General features: G+C 46.1%; 3 protein-coding genes across 26 annotated transcripts in view; 1 reads left to right on the top strand and 2 right to left on the bottom strand.

The window, feature by feature from the left end:
* Positions 1-5300, top strand: part of zmp:0000000926 (mediator of RNA polymerase II transcription subunit 1.1) — a 28589-nt gene extending 23289 nt beyond the window's left edge. For all 14 annotated transcript variants that reach the window (XM_035644698.2, XM_035644700.2, XM_035644706.2 and 11 more), the window contains 2 exons: positions 1786-3503; positions 3645-5300. In XM_035644698.2, the coding sequence (XP_035500591.2) occupies positions 1944-3503; positions 3645-4109 (2025 nt within the window). In that variant the 5' untranslated portion in view covers positions 1786-1943 and the 3' untranslated portion in view covers positions 4110-5300. The remainder of the gene's footprint in view (positions 1-1785; positions 3504-3644) is intronic.
* A 114-nt stretch (positions 5301-5414) lies between these two features.
* On the bottom strand, positions 5415-12010 carry irf10 (interferon regulatory factor 10). The gene is made up of 8 exons (XM_035644713.2): positions 11606-12010; positions 10450-10642; positions 10203-10273; positions 9877-9934; positions 8261-8365; positions 7722-8108; positions 6884-7002; positions 5415-5810 (listed from the first exon to the last, which is right to left on the bottom strand). The coding sequence occupies exons 1-8, from the start codon at positions 11783-11785 to the stop codon at positions 5697-5699; spliced, it is 1227 nt and encodes a 408-aa protein (XP_035500606.2). The 5' UTR covers positions 11786-12010; the 3' UTR covers positions 5415-5696.
* Positions 12011-13801: 1791 nt separating this feature from the next.
* bmp7b (bone morphogenetic protein 7b) overlaps positions 13802-17500 on the bottom strand; it is a 31399-nt gene continuing 27700 nt past the window's right edge. For all 11 annotated transcript variants that reach the window (XM_047330843.1, XM_047330847.1, XM_047330848.1 and 8 more), the window contains 3 exons: positions 16901-16977; positions 15403-15513; positions 13802-15072 (listed from right to left, as the gene is read on the bottom strand). In XM_047330843.1, coding sequence (XP_047186799.1) covers positions 14923-15072; positions 15403-15513; positions 16901-16977 — 338 coding nt within the window. In that variant the 3' untranslated portion in view covers positions 13802-14922. The remainder of the gene's footprint in view (positions 15073-15402; positions 15514-16900; positions 16978-17500) is intronic.

Consider the following 17500-nt stretch of genomic DNA (forward strand, 5'->3'; position numbering starts at 1 on the left):
AAATACTAAGAAATCCATATTTTCTGACATTTTTATGGCGCAAAGCAGTAAGTGACGAATCGTGCGCCGAGAACGGAAGCAGCGAGACTTTGCTGGACTGCGGTTGACGTTCGTTCTCGCGTCAAACAAAAGCGCGCACAGCGGCCGCCATTGGGGTCAATGAAAAAAAACCCATTCATTTGTCGTACCATAACGTCGATAACGGGATTATGGTCCGTGGCTTCTTCCCCGCCAACAGAAACACATGAAAACACAAATCGGAGAGGCTGGACTTGAAATGTTTTCGCACCTCGACAGCAACAACAACTGCTGATAACAAGTGTTCATCATAAAACGCTTCACACGTTCGTCTCCATCGCGCCCCCCCCACCCTCCCCGTCGGCGTCTGGGACAATGAATCTCACCAGCCAGTTCTTCAGCTTTCCACTCAGATGCACAAACAGCTTGCTCCACGCTCACACTTGTTCTGTTTTTGGACCGAGTCACTTGATGAGCAACAGTTTACCCGCCTCTCTCCGTGGAGTATCCCCGTCTAACCTCTCTCTCTCTCTCTCTCTCTCCCACCGAATGGATGGATGTGTGTGTGTGTGTGTGTGTGTGTGGACACAGTTGCCATGGCGACAGTGTGGCGGATGGTGAGACGGCAGGGAGTTGGTATATAGGGCTGTTGAGACAGACTTGCGGGCGAGTGTGGGGCTGAGTGGCGTTGTGGCCGTGCGGGAGCAGCGGCGGCGGAGGAGGAGGTGGAGGGAACAGCTGGGCTGGCGCTGCGGCAGCCGTCGCTTAGGGAAAAAAAGAAAGAAGCCCATTTAAAGGTTTTGAGGAGAATTAGTGGAGCTCCCCCGCACGTCTCACTGAATGAAACAAGGCTGCGAAAGCTCTGACACATTCGACGATTCCAAACACACACTCACACACACACACACACACACAAAGACCTCAACAAATGAACACATTCACACATTTCTCCCAAGAAAAGAATTTGCACAAATGGCGTACGCGCGCGCCCTCGCGCGCAAACTGTCGCACACACTTTTACCCACACCCCTGCTGCGACACACGATTAATATGCTAAGACACATAACCCTGCGTGCACTGACAACTGGCGGCGACTATCAACAGTGTTTCTGTCAGCGTTTCGGGTGGGTGGCGACCAGATTTGCCTTTCACCGAGGGAGTGGGGCGAGCCGCCCGAGGGAGTGTTTGTGTGTCTGCTGCTGTCCGTGTGTGTGTGTGTGTGTGTCTGAAAAAAAGAAAAGAAGGGGGGGGGGGGGGCTTGTAGTAAGCTTATATAGAACACAGAGAACACCCGGCGGTGTCGTGGGGGTGGCTCATGAAAGTGGTACAAAATCATATCTACATGTTCCAATCATCCCCCGAGAGTCACAGATGAAAACTCTCCTGCTGAGAGAGAGAGCTCAATGTGACACACACACACACACACACACACACACACACACACACACACACTCTGTTCTGCCTCTGAACTTCACCGGCTACAAACTGTATTTTTAGTCCACATGTGGGAGTGAGGTGTTTGAATGAAACGAGTAAGTCGGGTACTTTCAGTCCCACCGCGGCGCACGCAGCTAATGACTAATTAGTGGCAGCCAAGAGTTTCTGTCCTTTTTTTATTTTTTATGGATGAAGGCGCCACCGGCAGCTGGATGTTTGTCTGCACGTCTGACCTGACGCCAGGAGCCTGACAGATCGTGCTCTGTCGTTGTTCTCACACGACCCCCCTGACGTCTGTTTCCGTCCCCCCCCCCCTCCCTCTCTCTCCAGGTGAGCGCTGCTTCAGTACGAGACAATCCACGGCAATCGCACAGTGATGCTGAGTAGCAGCCCTCCACTCTGTCTGCGCCCCTCGTTCTCCCGCGAGGCCCATGTGACCTAGCCCACACCCACACACCGGGGGCCCCCGCTGCCGCTGGAGCCCACCCATGAATCCCAGCCCCGACCGTGGCAAAGAGTGCCTCCCTCCCAAGAAGAGGGAGTCCCGGCAAGGATCGGTGGAGCACCACATCACCTTGGACGAGTTCAAACCCCCCGTGCCGCTCCGGAGTCGGCCCAGCGCAGGGAGAGGGGACGGGGGCAGGGAGGCCCTGGACCGGGAGCGGGCTCTGACCGATCCGAACCCCCACCTCCTCCACACGCCCCCGTCCCTCCCTGCTCCTGCACCATGCCTCCCCCTGTCCCTCCCGTGGCACCTGAGCTACTCCCCGTCCGTCTCCCACCCTCTCTTCCCTGGGCAGGTCGCCGAGCGGAGGGGCTCAGGCTCTCCCGTCTGGAGAGATGACCCTCTCTCCTCGCCGCTGCCCCACTCCTCCAGGTGGCTTAGAGGGGACTCCTCCCTCTCCTTGCCACCTTCGTCATCTTCACCCTCGGCCTCCTCCTTTAAGACTCCCTTCCCGGCCGACTCCAGGGAGATGTGGCCCTATGTCAACAGCGGCCGGCGCGACTACAGCTCCTCTCTCTTCTCCCCGTCGTACCTGTTTGGCCCCCACTCTCTCTACCCGCAAGACCCGAGCTTAGTGGAGGCCAGACACAGGTACCTGGGCAAGAGGCCCAATGGCCTGGATGGGCTGGGCAGCAGGACTGTCTCAGCCCCCAGGCCCCTGCTCACAGGAGAATACGTGAACGATGGCAGCAGAGCCAGGGTGGACTTCGGTCCGCACAGCTCCCACACCAACGGGGGGCGGAGACATCAGGAGGATCCGACGTCCCGTGGGACGTATTTGTCAGACGCTCAAACTCAGGAGGACCCTGAGCCACATTCCTCGCTGCAGGACAGACACCCACATGGTCTGGTCAAGACGGGCTCCAATCTACTCTCCACCAGTCCCCATCCCCTCGTACCGGACCCCAGGGCGGGTAGAGGGGGGCCATTGGACCCCATGGGGGCCACACCAGCTGAAGCCCACATCTACTACTCTCTGGGATCAGGGTGCCACCCGAGCCCTCAGCCCTACCCCCCCTATAGCCCCTCAGGGACACCTTTGTACAGCCTGCACAGGGAGCCGGGCCCCAGGCAGCACAGTCTGAGGAACTCGCCTCACTCACCGCTGGGTCCGAGTAACAGCCATGACAGGTCACACCGAGACCAAGAGAGGGACAGAGAAAAGGTCGCGCTCAGGGACAAGGATCGGGGGAAAGACAAAGAAAAGCACTCGCAGCGAGACGAAGACCAAGAAAGAGGCCGAGAGCGCGAGAGGCGACGGGACAGAGAGAGAGAGTCGTCCCCTTCCTCCTTTCACAGCTCACCCCCTGCCCCCCACCCGTCGCCCCCCGCGCTCCTACCTCACTTCACCAAGGGTTCCCTGATCGAGCTGGCCAGCGGGCGGCTGAAGCGGGTGGAGGAGCTGCGGACCGACGACTTCCTGAGGAGCGCCGACTCCTCCTCCGAGTTCCACCTCAGCAGCTGCACCGTGCTCCTGATCTCGCCCAGCAGCGCTCAGGGCTTCAGCCACCTGCAGGTCCACCTCACGGACCGCAACACTCAGGTCAGCCTCCTCCGTTTCTCCGTCCTCGCAGGTTGAAAAAAAACGCCGCAGATCCGTTTCATTCTTGCATTTCATGTCACAACAAAGTCAAATAGCTGCCGACCCGGGTGAGTGTTTTAACGATGTTGTGGTTTTGTGTAGGAGATACTGAAGGTCTTGGCGGAGTACCCATTCTTTGTGCAGGACCGGGGCTGGTCTTCTTGCTGTCCGCAGAGAACCACGCAGCTGTACGGCCTGCCCTGCCGCCAGCTCACGGAGGGCGACGTCTGCCTGGCCCTCACGCCAAAGCCCGCCCAATCCCACCGGACACTGGCGCGCTCCGGCTCTCGGGCACATCGCGTGCAACCTCCCGCCAGGGCTGCGGCCGAGTCCGGCGGCTCGCACAGGGAGGAGATGCCACCTCCTCCTCCCCCTCCCCCTCTTCCTCACCACCCACACCCGGCCGCCCCGGCTCCCCCTCGCACTCTGGCCGCGGATCCTCCCGCACGAGAGCAACCGCGGCCGCGCAAGCGCCGCTGGTCTGCCCCGGACGCCCTTGCCTCAACCGCAACTGACGAGAGCCTCCTTGATTTACCTCATGGATCCAAACTAATGAAGTGGCAGTAGAAACTTACATACACATGCACGCACACACACACGAGAACATATACACCCTCCTTGTCTCTGTTGCACCTATATGAAGACAAACAATGGGGAGACCTCAAGGCAGGGTTGCAGGGAAGGAATAAAAAGACTTGTAATAGAAATGTTGCGGGTGTCCGCGCTGCTGGAGCGGCGGCGGCGGCCGAACGATCCGCAGGACGTTCAATCCGTAACAGATGCACTGAAGACAATTAGTGAGACAATCAAGCACTCGTCTGTGTTCACTCTGTTTTTTGTAAACGATTGTCGCGCACACACACGCACACACACACACACACACACACACACCAACTTACTGACAAGTGTTTTTCTGCAGGGTATCAACTTTCAGTCAGTGTTCAGGAAGTAAACGCTATTGAAGAAGTGGCAGATATACACACAAACAAATTTGACTATATATATATATATATATATTACAGATGTTATATACAGTAAATATGCTAAAACAGATTTAATGCAATCTCTCTGTCAATTTCCCGATGCGTCATCTTTTCCTTTTGTTGCTGTTTTTCTCGCTTCCGAGCCGACTGTCTGCGTGTCGGCTCGGGCGAGGTGAATGTACGAGCAAATCTCTGCGCCTTTTTTTATTTTTCATCATAATTATTATTATTATTATTATTCTCATCACCGGGAGTCGTTTCAAACAATCGTTCGTCAAGGCATTACCCTCCAATATGTTCTTAACATTATCTCTGAGGAAAGGGGAGAACACTAACGGAAAGAAAAACATTTGCGTAACAAGACAATCCCGCCCACGCAGACAGGTCTGTGCCACATCGCCTTGACACTCTAGTGTTTTTACATCATAAAGATGAATGATTGAATAAAAAGAAGAGTAATGGTGCTAATAACACGTTGGAACATGATGCTTTGTGTAAAACTCTTGACCCCCCCCCCTGTACGCTTCTGTCCAATCTCACGTTTATGCACTGTTTATGTTTGAGGGCAGGGAAAATGATGAAAGTATTTTAAAAACTCAAGATACGGGTATCTCCTTTTGATTCAGCACACTCTCTCACTTTAGTTTTTTGTTTTTTTTTTCTTTTTAAATGTTATAGCTACAGAAATATATGTATATTTTTTAAATAAATTGTGAATCTGTTGATATGATGTCCGCTAGAAATAAAGGGGGGAAAAAAAGCTTTATAGATTTAATTGAACGTGTCTGTTTAATTGCGCGAATGTGCAGAAAAATAAAAAAATCTTTGTTTTTATTCAAACGCTGAATAAGAAAAATGAGATAGAAAGAAAAAATGTCCACTCATGATATGTTTTCTTTATGTTTTTATAGGTTTGAACCAGATGTGTTGAACAGCTGATAACCAGTTGAGCTGCATGGTGGACGGTAGTAGAATCAATATGAGATAAAAAAATATATATTTCCTTCTTGTATTGCAAATAGGTTTACATTTCACCGTATATCCATCACTGACGATACTTTACTTCCTGATGACGACAGGAAAGGCCTGAAGCTTCAGAAAGTCACAGAGGCGGGGGGGAAGGGGGGGTTTGAATATTGTTCGTGGTCGCCCTCGTGCAGCGTAGATCCTCCTACACCTTCTCTCCCGCTGTGCTGGAGCTGAGAGTCGACCGCGTCTCCTCCGTCTCCTCCGTCTCCTCCAAGTTGAACCTCTCCAAGAGCTCCACTGCAAACAGAGGCAGCACCTGCCCAACAGAACACAGTGTGTTTACAGTGACCTCTTGTGGTGATTTTAAGATACTACGACTGTTGGCCGACTGGGAGCGTTCAAGCTGGAATTAAATGCCGTTTAATGGGGTTTGACTGACAGCACATCAACCCCGGCACACTGACCACGTTCCAGTCTGCAGGTAACTTCTTCTTAATAATGTTAACTTTATTTGGCGTGCACTAATGCATAAAAGTAGAGGGTAGATTCTTTGGGTTAATTTGAAAGTGAGACTGTGATTTCTGCTTCCCAAGAAAGACGGAGGATAACATTTAAAGTGAAGTGAAAGTGATGCTTTTTTTTTGTTATTATTTAAATTGAATCCCTGATCTGCAGGAAAAACTAGCATTATTATTTTTTTTTTGTTTTACCATCTCATCTGCTACGACGTATTAGGGCCGATTTGACAGAAAACAAATGGAGACTATGAGATTAAGGTCGTAAATTTAGGAGAATAAAATCGTAATATTACGAGAATTAAGTGGTAATATTACAAGAAAGAAATGGCATAATATTGCATGAAAAAAAGTCATAATATTATGAGAGTAAAGCCGTAATTTTACGAGAATGAAGGCGAAATATTTTGAGAATAAAGTCGTAATATTACGAGAATAAAGTCTTAATTTAATGAGATTAAAGTCGTACATTCGGTCTGTGTTATTTTAGTGGAGAAATGTCAGAAGGGCATGTTGTGAATCTGAACAGTCGAGGTCGACGAGCAGAAGCGTTTAATAAATGTTAAACATATGATAAAGTGACCTTAACGTTCCTGTCGTCAGTGTGACATCACACCAGAGGAAGCTGATGTCAGGGCTCACGCCTGTTTCCTGGGTTGCTGTTTATTTTCGTTATATAATATTAAATAAAATTAAAACATTTCAAGTAAAATCACTTTATTCTCGTAATATCACAACTTTAATCTCAAAGTCACACTTTTATTTTTTCCCCCTCTCAATGTGGCCCTAAAACGCCGTCGTACGTCCACAACCAAAATCGACACAATCTGCGTTTGTGTTGAAAACACGACACAGACAAACACTGACGACCGACCTGAGCCATGATCAGCTTCCTGCTCTTCGACACGCGGGGGTCTGGATACTCTTCTCCGAAGCAGAGCTCGATCTCGTGAGACGGTGCCGGTCCTCTGCCCTGTAAACACCTCTGGAGCTCTGCACACACGTTCAGATTCATCACATATATACAGTATATATATATATATATATATATATATATATACAAACATATTGTCTGTTTGCATTCGGCGATAATGTGTTTGTTTTGTTTTTAGTTTTTAATGATCCCGGTCAATGTGTCTCTCTTTATGAAGGACAAAAAATAGTATATATAAATGAATAAATAAATACAGTTTGCGATTAAAAAAGCAATTTCTCTATTTCTACATTTATTTATAATAATTAATATATAAATAAATGTAGACATGTAGAAATACAGAAATAAATCCATGTATAAAAAAATGTGAAAATGTATGAATAAATAAATGAAATATATATATAAATAAATAAATGTAGACATGTATAAATAAATATATAAATAAATAAATGTAGACATGTAAAAATACATCAATAAATGTAAAAATACATCAATAAATGTAGACCTGTAGAAATACAGAAATTAATAAACGTAAAAATTTATAAATTAATAAATGTTGAAATAGAGAAATTGCTTTTTTAGTCGCAAACTGTATTTATTTATTCATTTATTTGTGTATTTTATTATTTATTTCTGCATTTATTCATTCATTTATACTCATGTCATTTTTTGTCCTTCATATCTCTTTGAATGAATTGATTTCCATCTTTATATGCCATGACTCACTTGACAGACAATGAACATCTTTTTAAAGAACTGTAAGCGCTTGTTTCCTTACTGCTGCTAAATTCCGGTACGTCGAGAAGCTTGAAGGTCTTTTCTCGCTCTAGCTTGTTGGGCCGGTCCGTGTGCTGGGCCGTCGGGCCGCTCCAGTACACCCTGCCCTGGCAGAAGCGCTTGATGAACACCCCGTCGTGGGCCACCCACAGGAGCACGCCGCGCTCCAGGTGACAGAGGAGACGGTTCATGGCGTCGGTCATGCACGACGGCAGCGACAAGGAGCCCGGCGACGGGAACGAGAGCTGCTGCGCCGAGCAGGGGCCGTAGATGCGCTCGCTTCCCAGCGGGACGCGGCCCTGCAGGATGAAGCAGCCGTCCGGGCTCCTGGTGGTCACTTCCATCACCCGCTGACCCTGGTACAGCAACGTCACCTGCATACGAAAGTCTACACACACACACACACACACACACACACACACACACACACACACACACACACAGCGAGCTACGTTTTTATCATGAAGCATGAAGGGCAGTGACGTATTCTGTTGTTTTGTGTGTGTGTGTGTGTGTGTGTGTGTGTGTGTGTGTCTATACCTGATACTGTAAGTCCCGGGTTGAAGAAGTTAAGCGGAGCAGGGATCTGATTCTGAGTTTTCCTCCCAGTTGATTCACAGTACATGTGCTCCCTCATCGGGTCGTCTGAAGCAGAAGAGACATGACACATTCTCAGCCCAGTGTGCAACATTACTTATGGACTTAGATTATGGAGTTCATCAGTATAAAAATGAACTCGGAGGCCCCACGCAACGCGGGTTAGATGAATATGTTCAATGGTTTCAACTTTCGGAGAATTTGTTCAGGGATTGTTTCTGTTATTTTAGTCTTTTTACGGACTTTAGCATTTAGCTCAAATCACAGCGGGGCCTATAATATAGTATAGTTCATACTAATTATGGTATGAGGTATGAGGGAATGAACCTACGCGACTGTTATTTTTACTCTCAGCTGTGATTCGAGCCTAATGCCTTAAAGTCATGATGCTAAAACACGGTCGAGGCGACAAGTCTGACGTACTGACGTCAGTGTGCCAGTGTTTCATTATCCTAAGTTTGATCTTCGGCAAAGCAAACATTTGCTAATAAGCAATTAAAACATATAAAATGGAGTTGAGGCTGATGGGTACGGAAGAGGATAAGGGTCATAAAGGAAAAAAAATGAGAGGACGAAGATTTTTATTTTATTTTGCATTTGGAGAATAAAGTCGAACATTGTGACCCGGAAGCACTTTTCATCAGCACCAAACAACCGGATGTTGATGTTTTGCTAGCCAGTTTGCTAAGCTAACGCTAGCTGCTAACCAAGTTGTAAAGTTGTGACATTATCATTGACAGGCTGAATCTGGAAGAAACGACGCGGTGACAACGTGCGTCCTGACACGACAACGTTCAACTGCAAACAACCGTTAGTGAATTTTGAGAGGCGCGCAGTTAGCGGAGCTAGCGGAGCTTTGCTAACGCTAGTTAACGTGGATGTGTGACGGCTGAACCTCAACACGGTCGTTTAGGGCTATTTCAACTTGAATCTTGACATTTCAACTTGAATCTGGATGTTTCGACTTCAATCTGCATGTTTCAACTTCAATCTGCATGTTTCAACTTCAATCTCATTTCGACTTTAATCTCGACATTTCAACTTTAATCTCGACATTTCAACTTTATTCTTGACATTTCGATTTTAATCTCGACATTTCGACTTTAATCTCGAAATTTCGACTTTAATCTCGACATTTCGACTTTAATCTCGAAATGTTAAATAAATAAATAAAAATCTTCCCCCTCATTTTCTTCTTCTTAAGCCTGACCCATGTTTCATTTTTAAATAAAAAGTATTGTTGATGAACTGGATGAAATGTTGGGACCTCACCAAAGTGATTTTGATTCATCGTGACATGAATATGAATGGATTTTGCCAATTTAATGTGAATCAGTTGTTGTCAACGTGTATGTGTGTGTGTGTGTGTGTGTGTGTGTGTGCAAGTGTATGTGTGTGTGTGTGTGTGTGTGTGTGTGTGTGTGTGTGCGTGTATGTGTGTGTGTGTGTGTGTGTGTGTGTGTGTGTGTGTGTGTGCGTGTATGTGTGTGTGTGTGTGTGTGTGTGTGTGTGTGTGTGCGTGTATGTGTGTGTGTGTGTGTGTGTGTGCGTTTGCTTACTTGTACATGGTTGTTCCTCTTCTTTATTCACTTGAAATGATAGATTTTGAAAATGAAGCTGCACAAAATCGAAACATTAGGTCAAACAGAGGAAAACGTTCATAGTCATTTCAATAAATTAGAGTACAGCTGTCAGAACAACCTTCTACTGTAGACGCAGGATTTAAAAAAATGTGGTGGTTCATAGTGCTAGTAAAAAAAAACTGAAGAGGAAATGAAACTAATGATCGGATGTACGCAACTAACCTTTAAAATGACCTACAGTATCTATATGGAATCATCAACTGGAAGGTTTATAGTTCATTGACGTGATGTCTTTCACTGACCTGTTTGTCCAAAAGGATCTTCGGAGACACTTTAGCCAGAACTATCCCTCGATCATTCATCTGCGGAGACTCTGAGGAGAGAAACACGTGACGGGAAAAAGAAAAGAAAGAAGACGGGTATAATGCATTTGGAGTCATTTCATCTTTTTTATTTTTTAATATGTCCATTCCTGAGACGTGCAGCGACTTCAAACCATGCGCGAGGAAAGAAAAAGAAAAGGAACTGTTCTTTGTTTTAGTTTCTTACCGACTGGCCTGGCCGACCCGTGCTCCTGGATGCGATAGACCTTGTACGGCTCGGTGATGTCCAGCTGGTTGCGTTCAGGGACCTCCAGGAAGTCCGTGCTCTTGTTGAGTGCACAGCGGAGGCGGGTCTTCCACATGGTGGGGTCGGCCTTGTCCCGTCCCTCCCTGTATTTGCCTTTGTACTCAGCCCAGGCCTGAACGTACGGACGCACGAAAAAAACAACCAAAACATTCAATCATTCATACGGAAAGATTGTGAATCGTTTGCGGGTTCGTAAGCGTTCGACGTGACGAAAAGTGGTAAATCACGCCGCTCGTTTCAACTTGTGCGGTCGAGCTGCAACAGTCCATCGATTAGTGATCGACTGCTAAATGAGTCGCCAACTGTTCTGATAATCGATTAATCGGTTCAAGTAGTTTTTATGGAGATAAAAGGTCAAAATTCTCTGATCTCAGCTTCTTACATGTGAATATTTTCTGGTTTCTTTGCTCCTCTGTGACAGTAAGAACAAGAATCTTGTTGTTTTCAGGACATTCAACTGAAACTAACGCTTCTGATATCTGAAACTGTTCTGACTGTAATGTGGGACAAGCTTATATTTACATTTACTTCATAAAACCTGGATTACATGAATAACATTCATTACTTTTTTGACTCTTTCTGTGCAAGAGACACAAGATTCAATTTATTTTCCAGTGTGTGTGTGTGTAAGTGAGTGTGTGTGTGTGTAAGTGAGTGTGTGTGTGAGGGTGTGTGTGTGTGTGTGTGTGTAAGTGAGTGTGTGTGTGTGTGTGTGTCTGTGTGTGTGTGTAAGTGAGTGAGTGAGTGTGTGTGTGTGTGTGTGTGTGTGTGTGTGTGTGTAAGTGAGTGTGTGTGTGTGTGTGTGTGTGTGTCTGTGTGTGTGTGTAAGTGAGTGAGTGTGTGTGTGTGTGTGTGTGTGTGTGTGTGTGTAAGTGAGTGTGTGTGTGTGTGTGTGTGTGTGTGTGTGTGTGTGTGTGTGTGTGTGTGTGTGTGTGTGTGTGTAAGTGAGTGTGTGTGTGTGTGTGTGTGTGTGTGTGTGTGTCTGTGTGTGTGTGTAAGTGAGTGTGTGAGTGTGCGTGTGTGTGTGTGTGTGTGTGCGTGTGTGTGTGTGCGCGTCTGTGCGCGTGCGTGAGACCTTGAACAGGGCCGCGTCCTCCGTCTGCTTGTAGTCCTTCTTGGCGGCGTGTTTCCACGGGATCCTGAACATCCGTCTGTCCTCGTCCTCCCAGCTCAGGCCCTCGAACGCGCCGCCGTCGATCTGGCGCACGAGCCAGTCCTTCAGGTGCAGCCGCCGCGCGCCTCCGTCCTCCGTCATCCTCTTCAGCGCGTCATGGTACAAACACACGTTCCACTCTTTGCAGCCGCACAGAGAAACGTTTCTCTTTCTGTATTTATCCTGATGCTGCCCACTGATGCTCCGGTGTCGATTCAAAAGTATGAGAGTGATCACGGTTGTGTAGAAGAGCCCGCGGCACCTCGTGTGGAACCTGAGGTCCAGCGCGCTCTGCACGAAGCGAAAGCGAAATCGATGCGCGCACTTCTTCTTACTTTCGGTTTCTGCCGCCGAGTTGGACAGAAAGTCTCTCGTGATCGAGGCTCAGTGAGTCACAGCTCAGATTACTGATCACACACATCGCCCCGCGGTGACAACACTCACCTAATCCATTGGATTACAAAGGTAATCTGAACACTTTCATAAAACTTTTGTTTGCGTGTGTATAAAAACAATTATAGAACTGGCAGCCTGAGAGGAATGTTACACACACACACACACACACACACACACAAACATATATATTGTAATTGTGATTTTAAAATTGCCATATTTTGAAGACATCACACATTCTTTCAAATGTAATCTGGTGTGATTATAGTTAATTCTTTTTTGTAATCTGATTACATAATCCTAAAGACGAAACGTCAGCTTGAGGCCGAGCACAAAACTTTATTTCTGATAAATATTTCTCATCACAGAAATTAGCACACACACACACACACACACACACACACACACACACACAGGTTTGGTTTCCACTCACAGACTGCACATGCTGCCTGTTCCTCAGAGGAGAACTGATTCTGAGCAGGTGGCCAATGAAAATTCAAGACAAAACAACAACAAAAAACATATGATACTGAGCTGAATATTAATAAATACACCGCGTTCTTTCCCCCAGCAGAGGGCGCTGTAGGTCTTCCTTACTGCCTATTCAGGTGAACTTTGATTCAACCAAACCGAATAACTGAGCACTTCAGACTGAATGTTATACAGCACCAATGATAATAATCATCATAAGAAGAAGAAGAAAAATGACAAAGTTTATATTTAACGTGTTTAAGCAGCTGACGTCACAGAGCTGCTCTTTGACTCTGGTTTTTGTTGCAGGTCTTGAGTTAATATGCTGGTGGTGCGTTCAGGAGCCTCAGTGGATCCATTTCAATGCATCATCATCACATCTGTGCAAATGACTGAACACACGAGCCACGGCTATCAAGGTTTTTATGAATGTGTAAACAGCTGCTCACTGGAATAATATTCCTAATATCAGTTCTAAATATTCGTAAAAATAGCAATATATATATATACAGTATATATATGTCCATCAGTGAACTTTGCCGACACCGGGAAAACCACAATACCCGCACTGCACCGTACTGTACTGTGCACCATCCTCACCTCAGCAACTGGATCCTGGAAGCGAATGAAACCATTTGAATGTTTTCTTCTTTCAATACAGCAATACCAAAAATAATAGAATTATATTTGAGTAGGCCAGTGCGTACTGTAGAAGTTCTTGGAAAAAAAACGCAGAACTGCCCACACAAGCTGCTAACATTTTCCCCTCAACCACCGGGATATCACAGTTCTCATTACATTATATTAACCGTATATTTAACAACGACTATATTCACGAATAATAATCGATTAGTTGTTTGGTCCATAGAATGGTGGACAAATGTTGATTGTGTTTCCCAAAACCACCTAGATGATGTTTTGTTTTGTCCACAGACCAAAGATATTGAGTTTCCTGTCACAGAGGAGCAAAGAAACCAGAAAATATTCATATTTAGCAAGTCGACATCGGTGAATTTTAACTTTTTTTCCCCATAAAAACTACTTGATCCGATAAATCGATTAACTAAATGGTTGGCCATATTATCAGCCATATCAGTTAATATTGTGTTAATATTATTCTCCTCACACACACACACACACACCCACACACACACACACATTTGTGACGGGACCTTAATGAAAAATGTTAGAAACCATCACGTGTCGTCTTCTCCAGTCGAATTCATCCAGATGAAACGACGCGGCTCGAGCAGGTTTAGTTGCTTTTCTCCCAGTTTATTGTTGCACCAGTTCAGCAGTTAAACATGTTGGAGACACGGTGTAGAAACAACTCAGCTCTCAATAAATAGATAGATAATAATATGACAGATTGTATCACAGCAGAGGAATAAACCTGAAAAGAAAGAGGCTTTGAACAAATCTCCCTTCTCTCTCTCTCGACACGTCAGCCGATGGTTGTGTTGGAAGAAACGTGTGCGTCAGGTCTTTAATGTAACAGCTTCGACCGATGGAGCTCGTTTGTACGTTTCCACGGGAAGCGGAGAGAGGAGCTCTGAATCTGACCTCGCGTCCGAGCACTTTGTGTGTGTGTGTGTGTGTGTGTGTGACAGGAAACAGGAGAAAAAAAACAAAAAAAACACACGAGACATTTCAGCAAATAAATACACGTCTTGCCTTTTTTTGGAAAAAAAAAAAATATTTACACAGTATTGTACATAGAGGAATTTCAGAACTTCAATCTGGGTTTCAGTCGTAAAAAATATACAAATATATATATATATATATAATAAAAATCTACAGTAAAAAGAATGAACTACAATTATTGAAAAAAAAAAAGATTGTTTGACTGTGAATGAAGAACAACCACTGCTTTAAATGTCTGGTATACACAGTAGAAAGCACAAACGTGTGTGTAAGTGTGTGTGTGTGTGTGTGTGCGTGTGAAGTTTAGTCTTCGCTCTGTAACACAAGTACAGTTGCACAAAGTAAAAACTAAACTAGTCTGAGGCTAATCTCACTGTTCATCCGCTCAGACAGTGTGTGTGTGTGTGTGTGTGTGTGTGTGTGTGTGAGAGTGTGTGCGTGTGTATTTGTGTTACAGAACGAAGACTAAACTTCGTTCTGTAAACTAGTCTGAGGCTAATCTCACCGTTCATCCGCTCTCTCAGTGTGTGTGAGTGTGTGTGTGTGTGTGTGCGTGTTTGTGTGTACTTGTGTTACAGAGTGAACTTTAGTCTTCGCTCTGTAACACAAGTACAGTTGCACGAAGTAAAAACTAAACTAGTCTGAGGCTAATCTCAATGTTCATCCGCTCTGTGTGTGTGTGTGTGTGTGTGTGTGTGTGTGTGTGTGTGTGTGTGCGTGCGCGTGCATGTCTAGTGGCAGCCACATGCTCTGACCACCATGTTGCGGTACTTCTTGAGGATGACGTTGGAGCTGTCGTCGAAGTAGAGCACCGAGATGGCGTGGAGCTGCGTCGGGGCACAGCAAGGTTTAGGAACCGTGTCTGGGTTGATGAAGTGAACCTGGCGAAGGAGAGGAGACATGAACGGATGTTATTGTCGCAAACCTCGTAAAAAAAAACAACCCTTGAACAACATCGACTTTTTCTCGTCGCCGCTGACAACCGACTTCTCTTAAAATACACAATCTGCAGCTGTTTCGGATCATCGCATAGACACACACACACACACACACACACACACGCACACACACACACACACACACACACACACAACGAGCGGTTCAAACATCTGCTTTGCTTATGCACGTTGACAGCTGAGGGGATGATTAGACTCCCAACGTGCCGCTCGGCCCTTTTTTGTTCCCCCCCCCCGCGGAACGTGGCTACTCACGAGCGTTTGCACTATGGCGTGGTTTGTGGCGTTCATGTAGGAGTTCAGCGGGAAAGCGCACTCGCCCTCGCAGTAGTAGGCCGCGTATCCTTCGGGAGCGATGATCCAGTCCTGAGAGCGAGGAGGGAGGAGAGAGGAGGAGAGAGACGTTCAGGCTCGGCATCGTGAGGGTGAGAGAGGGAAAGAGATGAAGACGGGTGAAGGAGCAGAGAGTCCAGGAAGCTAATAAAGGGACGAGTCTTACACAACCGGATGTGTTTACATGTGGATGGACTTGAGTGGTGCAGACTTATGAACATACGTTTGATTTGATTTATTTAGCACAGGAGACATTAAGTGAAAACAAAAAAAGGACGTGTATAGGAAACCCACAAGGGGCTTGGCACGTTGGGTTCCCTACAATCATTCAACAATATACAACACGAAGAGAAAAATCAAAAGCATAACGTCTATGAAAAAGGGACAGAAGAAAGGCACAATCGAATAAGGAGAGAAACTAAAATGCGAAGAAAAAGAAAAGAGAAAGTAATCATAACATGGCGAAAGAAACTGATACAGTAAAAATATTTTTCACGGATTTTTTTAAATGATAGACGAGAACGTTTTGTGTAGGCAAGGAAAGAAATGAGTTCCATATTTTAGAACCTCTGTAATTGATGCTGAATTGGATTGAAAATGATTATTAGGGGTAAAGAGATTACAAAAAAAAGGAAGTAGTGTTTTGTTTAGGTAACATAAAGTTCAGTTTGCAGAACTTTAGATTCAGATTTGGAGAACGGAAACTGGTTTCACAGTAGATTTTACAGTAGGAGGAGGGGACGCGACCATTACATGAATATTATTTCCTGCATGTATCTGCAATCATACAAAGAAAAGCTAACAACACACTGTGATGACATGTAATGTTTTCTTTAATAAGACTATTAGAGCTGTAGCGGGATGCTACTGTCCTCAAACTGATACAGATTTGATTTGGGCAATCGTATGTACATTCACAGCTGCGACTGAAGAATGTTACGTTCAGTCAATATAATGTTTAATAATGGCTCAAGAGCCTCATATGATCAGAGCGTTGGGAGCGTTTTTTAATCGATGAATCGTTTTTTTGTGGAAAAAATAGGTTCTTAAATTTCAATATTCTCTGCTTCTCTATGACAAATATCTTTGGTGTTTGGGACAAAACACAACAGCTCGGGCAACACGATCGACATTTTTCACCATTTCATGATGTTTTATGGGCAAAACGACTGATTAGATGAATCGAGAAAAGCCTCGTCGGTTGCCGCCCCAGTTCTGGTCGCGCGGTCGCAAAATGAAGGTTGACGCGACGAGAAAAGAACTCTCATCCGTGTCGCCGGACGGTGAAAGGCCACGATTCCGTGAGATTTCAGTGATTAAGGTCAAACTGGAACGTGGAAACCACGCCCCCGCAGGGCTTCAGGGCTTCATTTGGCAACTTCGGCGAAACCCCTTGGCGCTGGAGTGTGTTTCTTCGTACCTGCCACCCCAAGTCCCTGAAGCTGACGTAGAGCTCGTGCTTCTTACAGGCCTGCTTCTGATCAGTGCTGCTGTTCTCTGAGGGAAAGGGACAGACGGAGAGAAAAAGAGGCGAGAGGTTTGAGCTGCGAGATTCAACTGTTAATCACAGTCGGGCCCCAATTAGGCAGAGATACGGAACCGATCTAAACACAGCCAGTGTCCCCCCCCCCCCCCCTCATGAAACATCAACATTTAGACAATAGCCGAAGGAAAATCACCTCCAGATACAACAGCACTTCTGTAACTGCCTCAAACGAGCGGGCCACCCTGCTCAGCAGTCACTCGGCCGGGCTTTGATTCTTTTTTCCCCACTGGCTGAAACAGATGTGCACAAAGACTTGGGCCTGCCACAGTTTTTCTCATAACTCCAGTCTTTCATTCTCGCTGCTTTCCTTTTTTCTTCTTCCTTTCTCACACCATCCAGCGTCTGTTTTCTGTCCAACAGTATCCCCCTTCTTCTGGTGACCTCCGAGGCTCTGTGGCACATGAGCTGCCGGCGAGCGGGCTCGCGGTGGAAACGATGGCGAGCGACTGGTTCTCATCGTCCTGTTAAAGGCCG

This window comes from Scophthalmus maximus, chromosome 3 (assembly GCF_022379125.1).
Source record: "Scophthalmus maximus strain ysfricsl-2021 chromosome 3, ASM2237912v1, whole genome shotgun sequence".
Lineage (NCBI taxonomy): Eukaryota > Metazoa > Chordata > Actinopteri > Pleuronectiformes > Scophthalmidae > Scophthalmus > Scophthalmus maximus.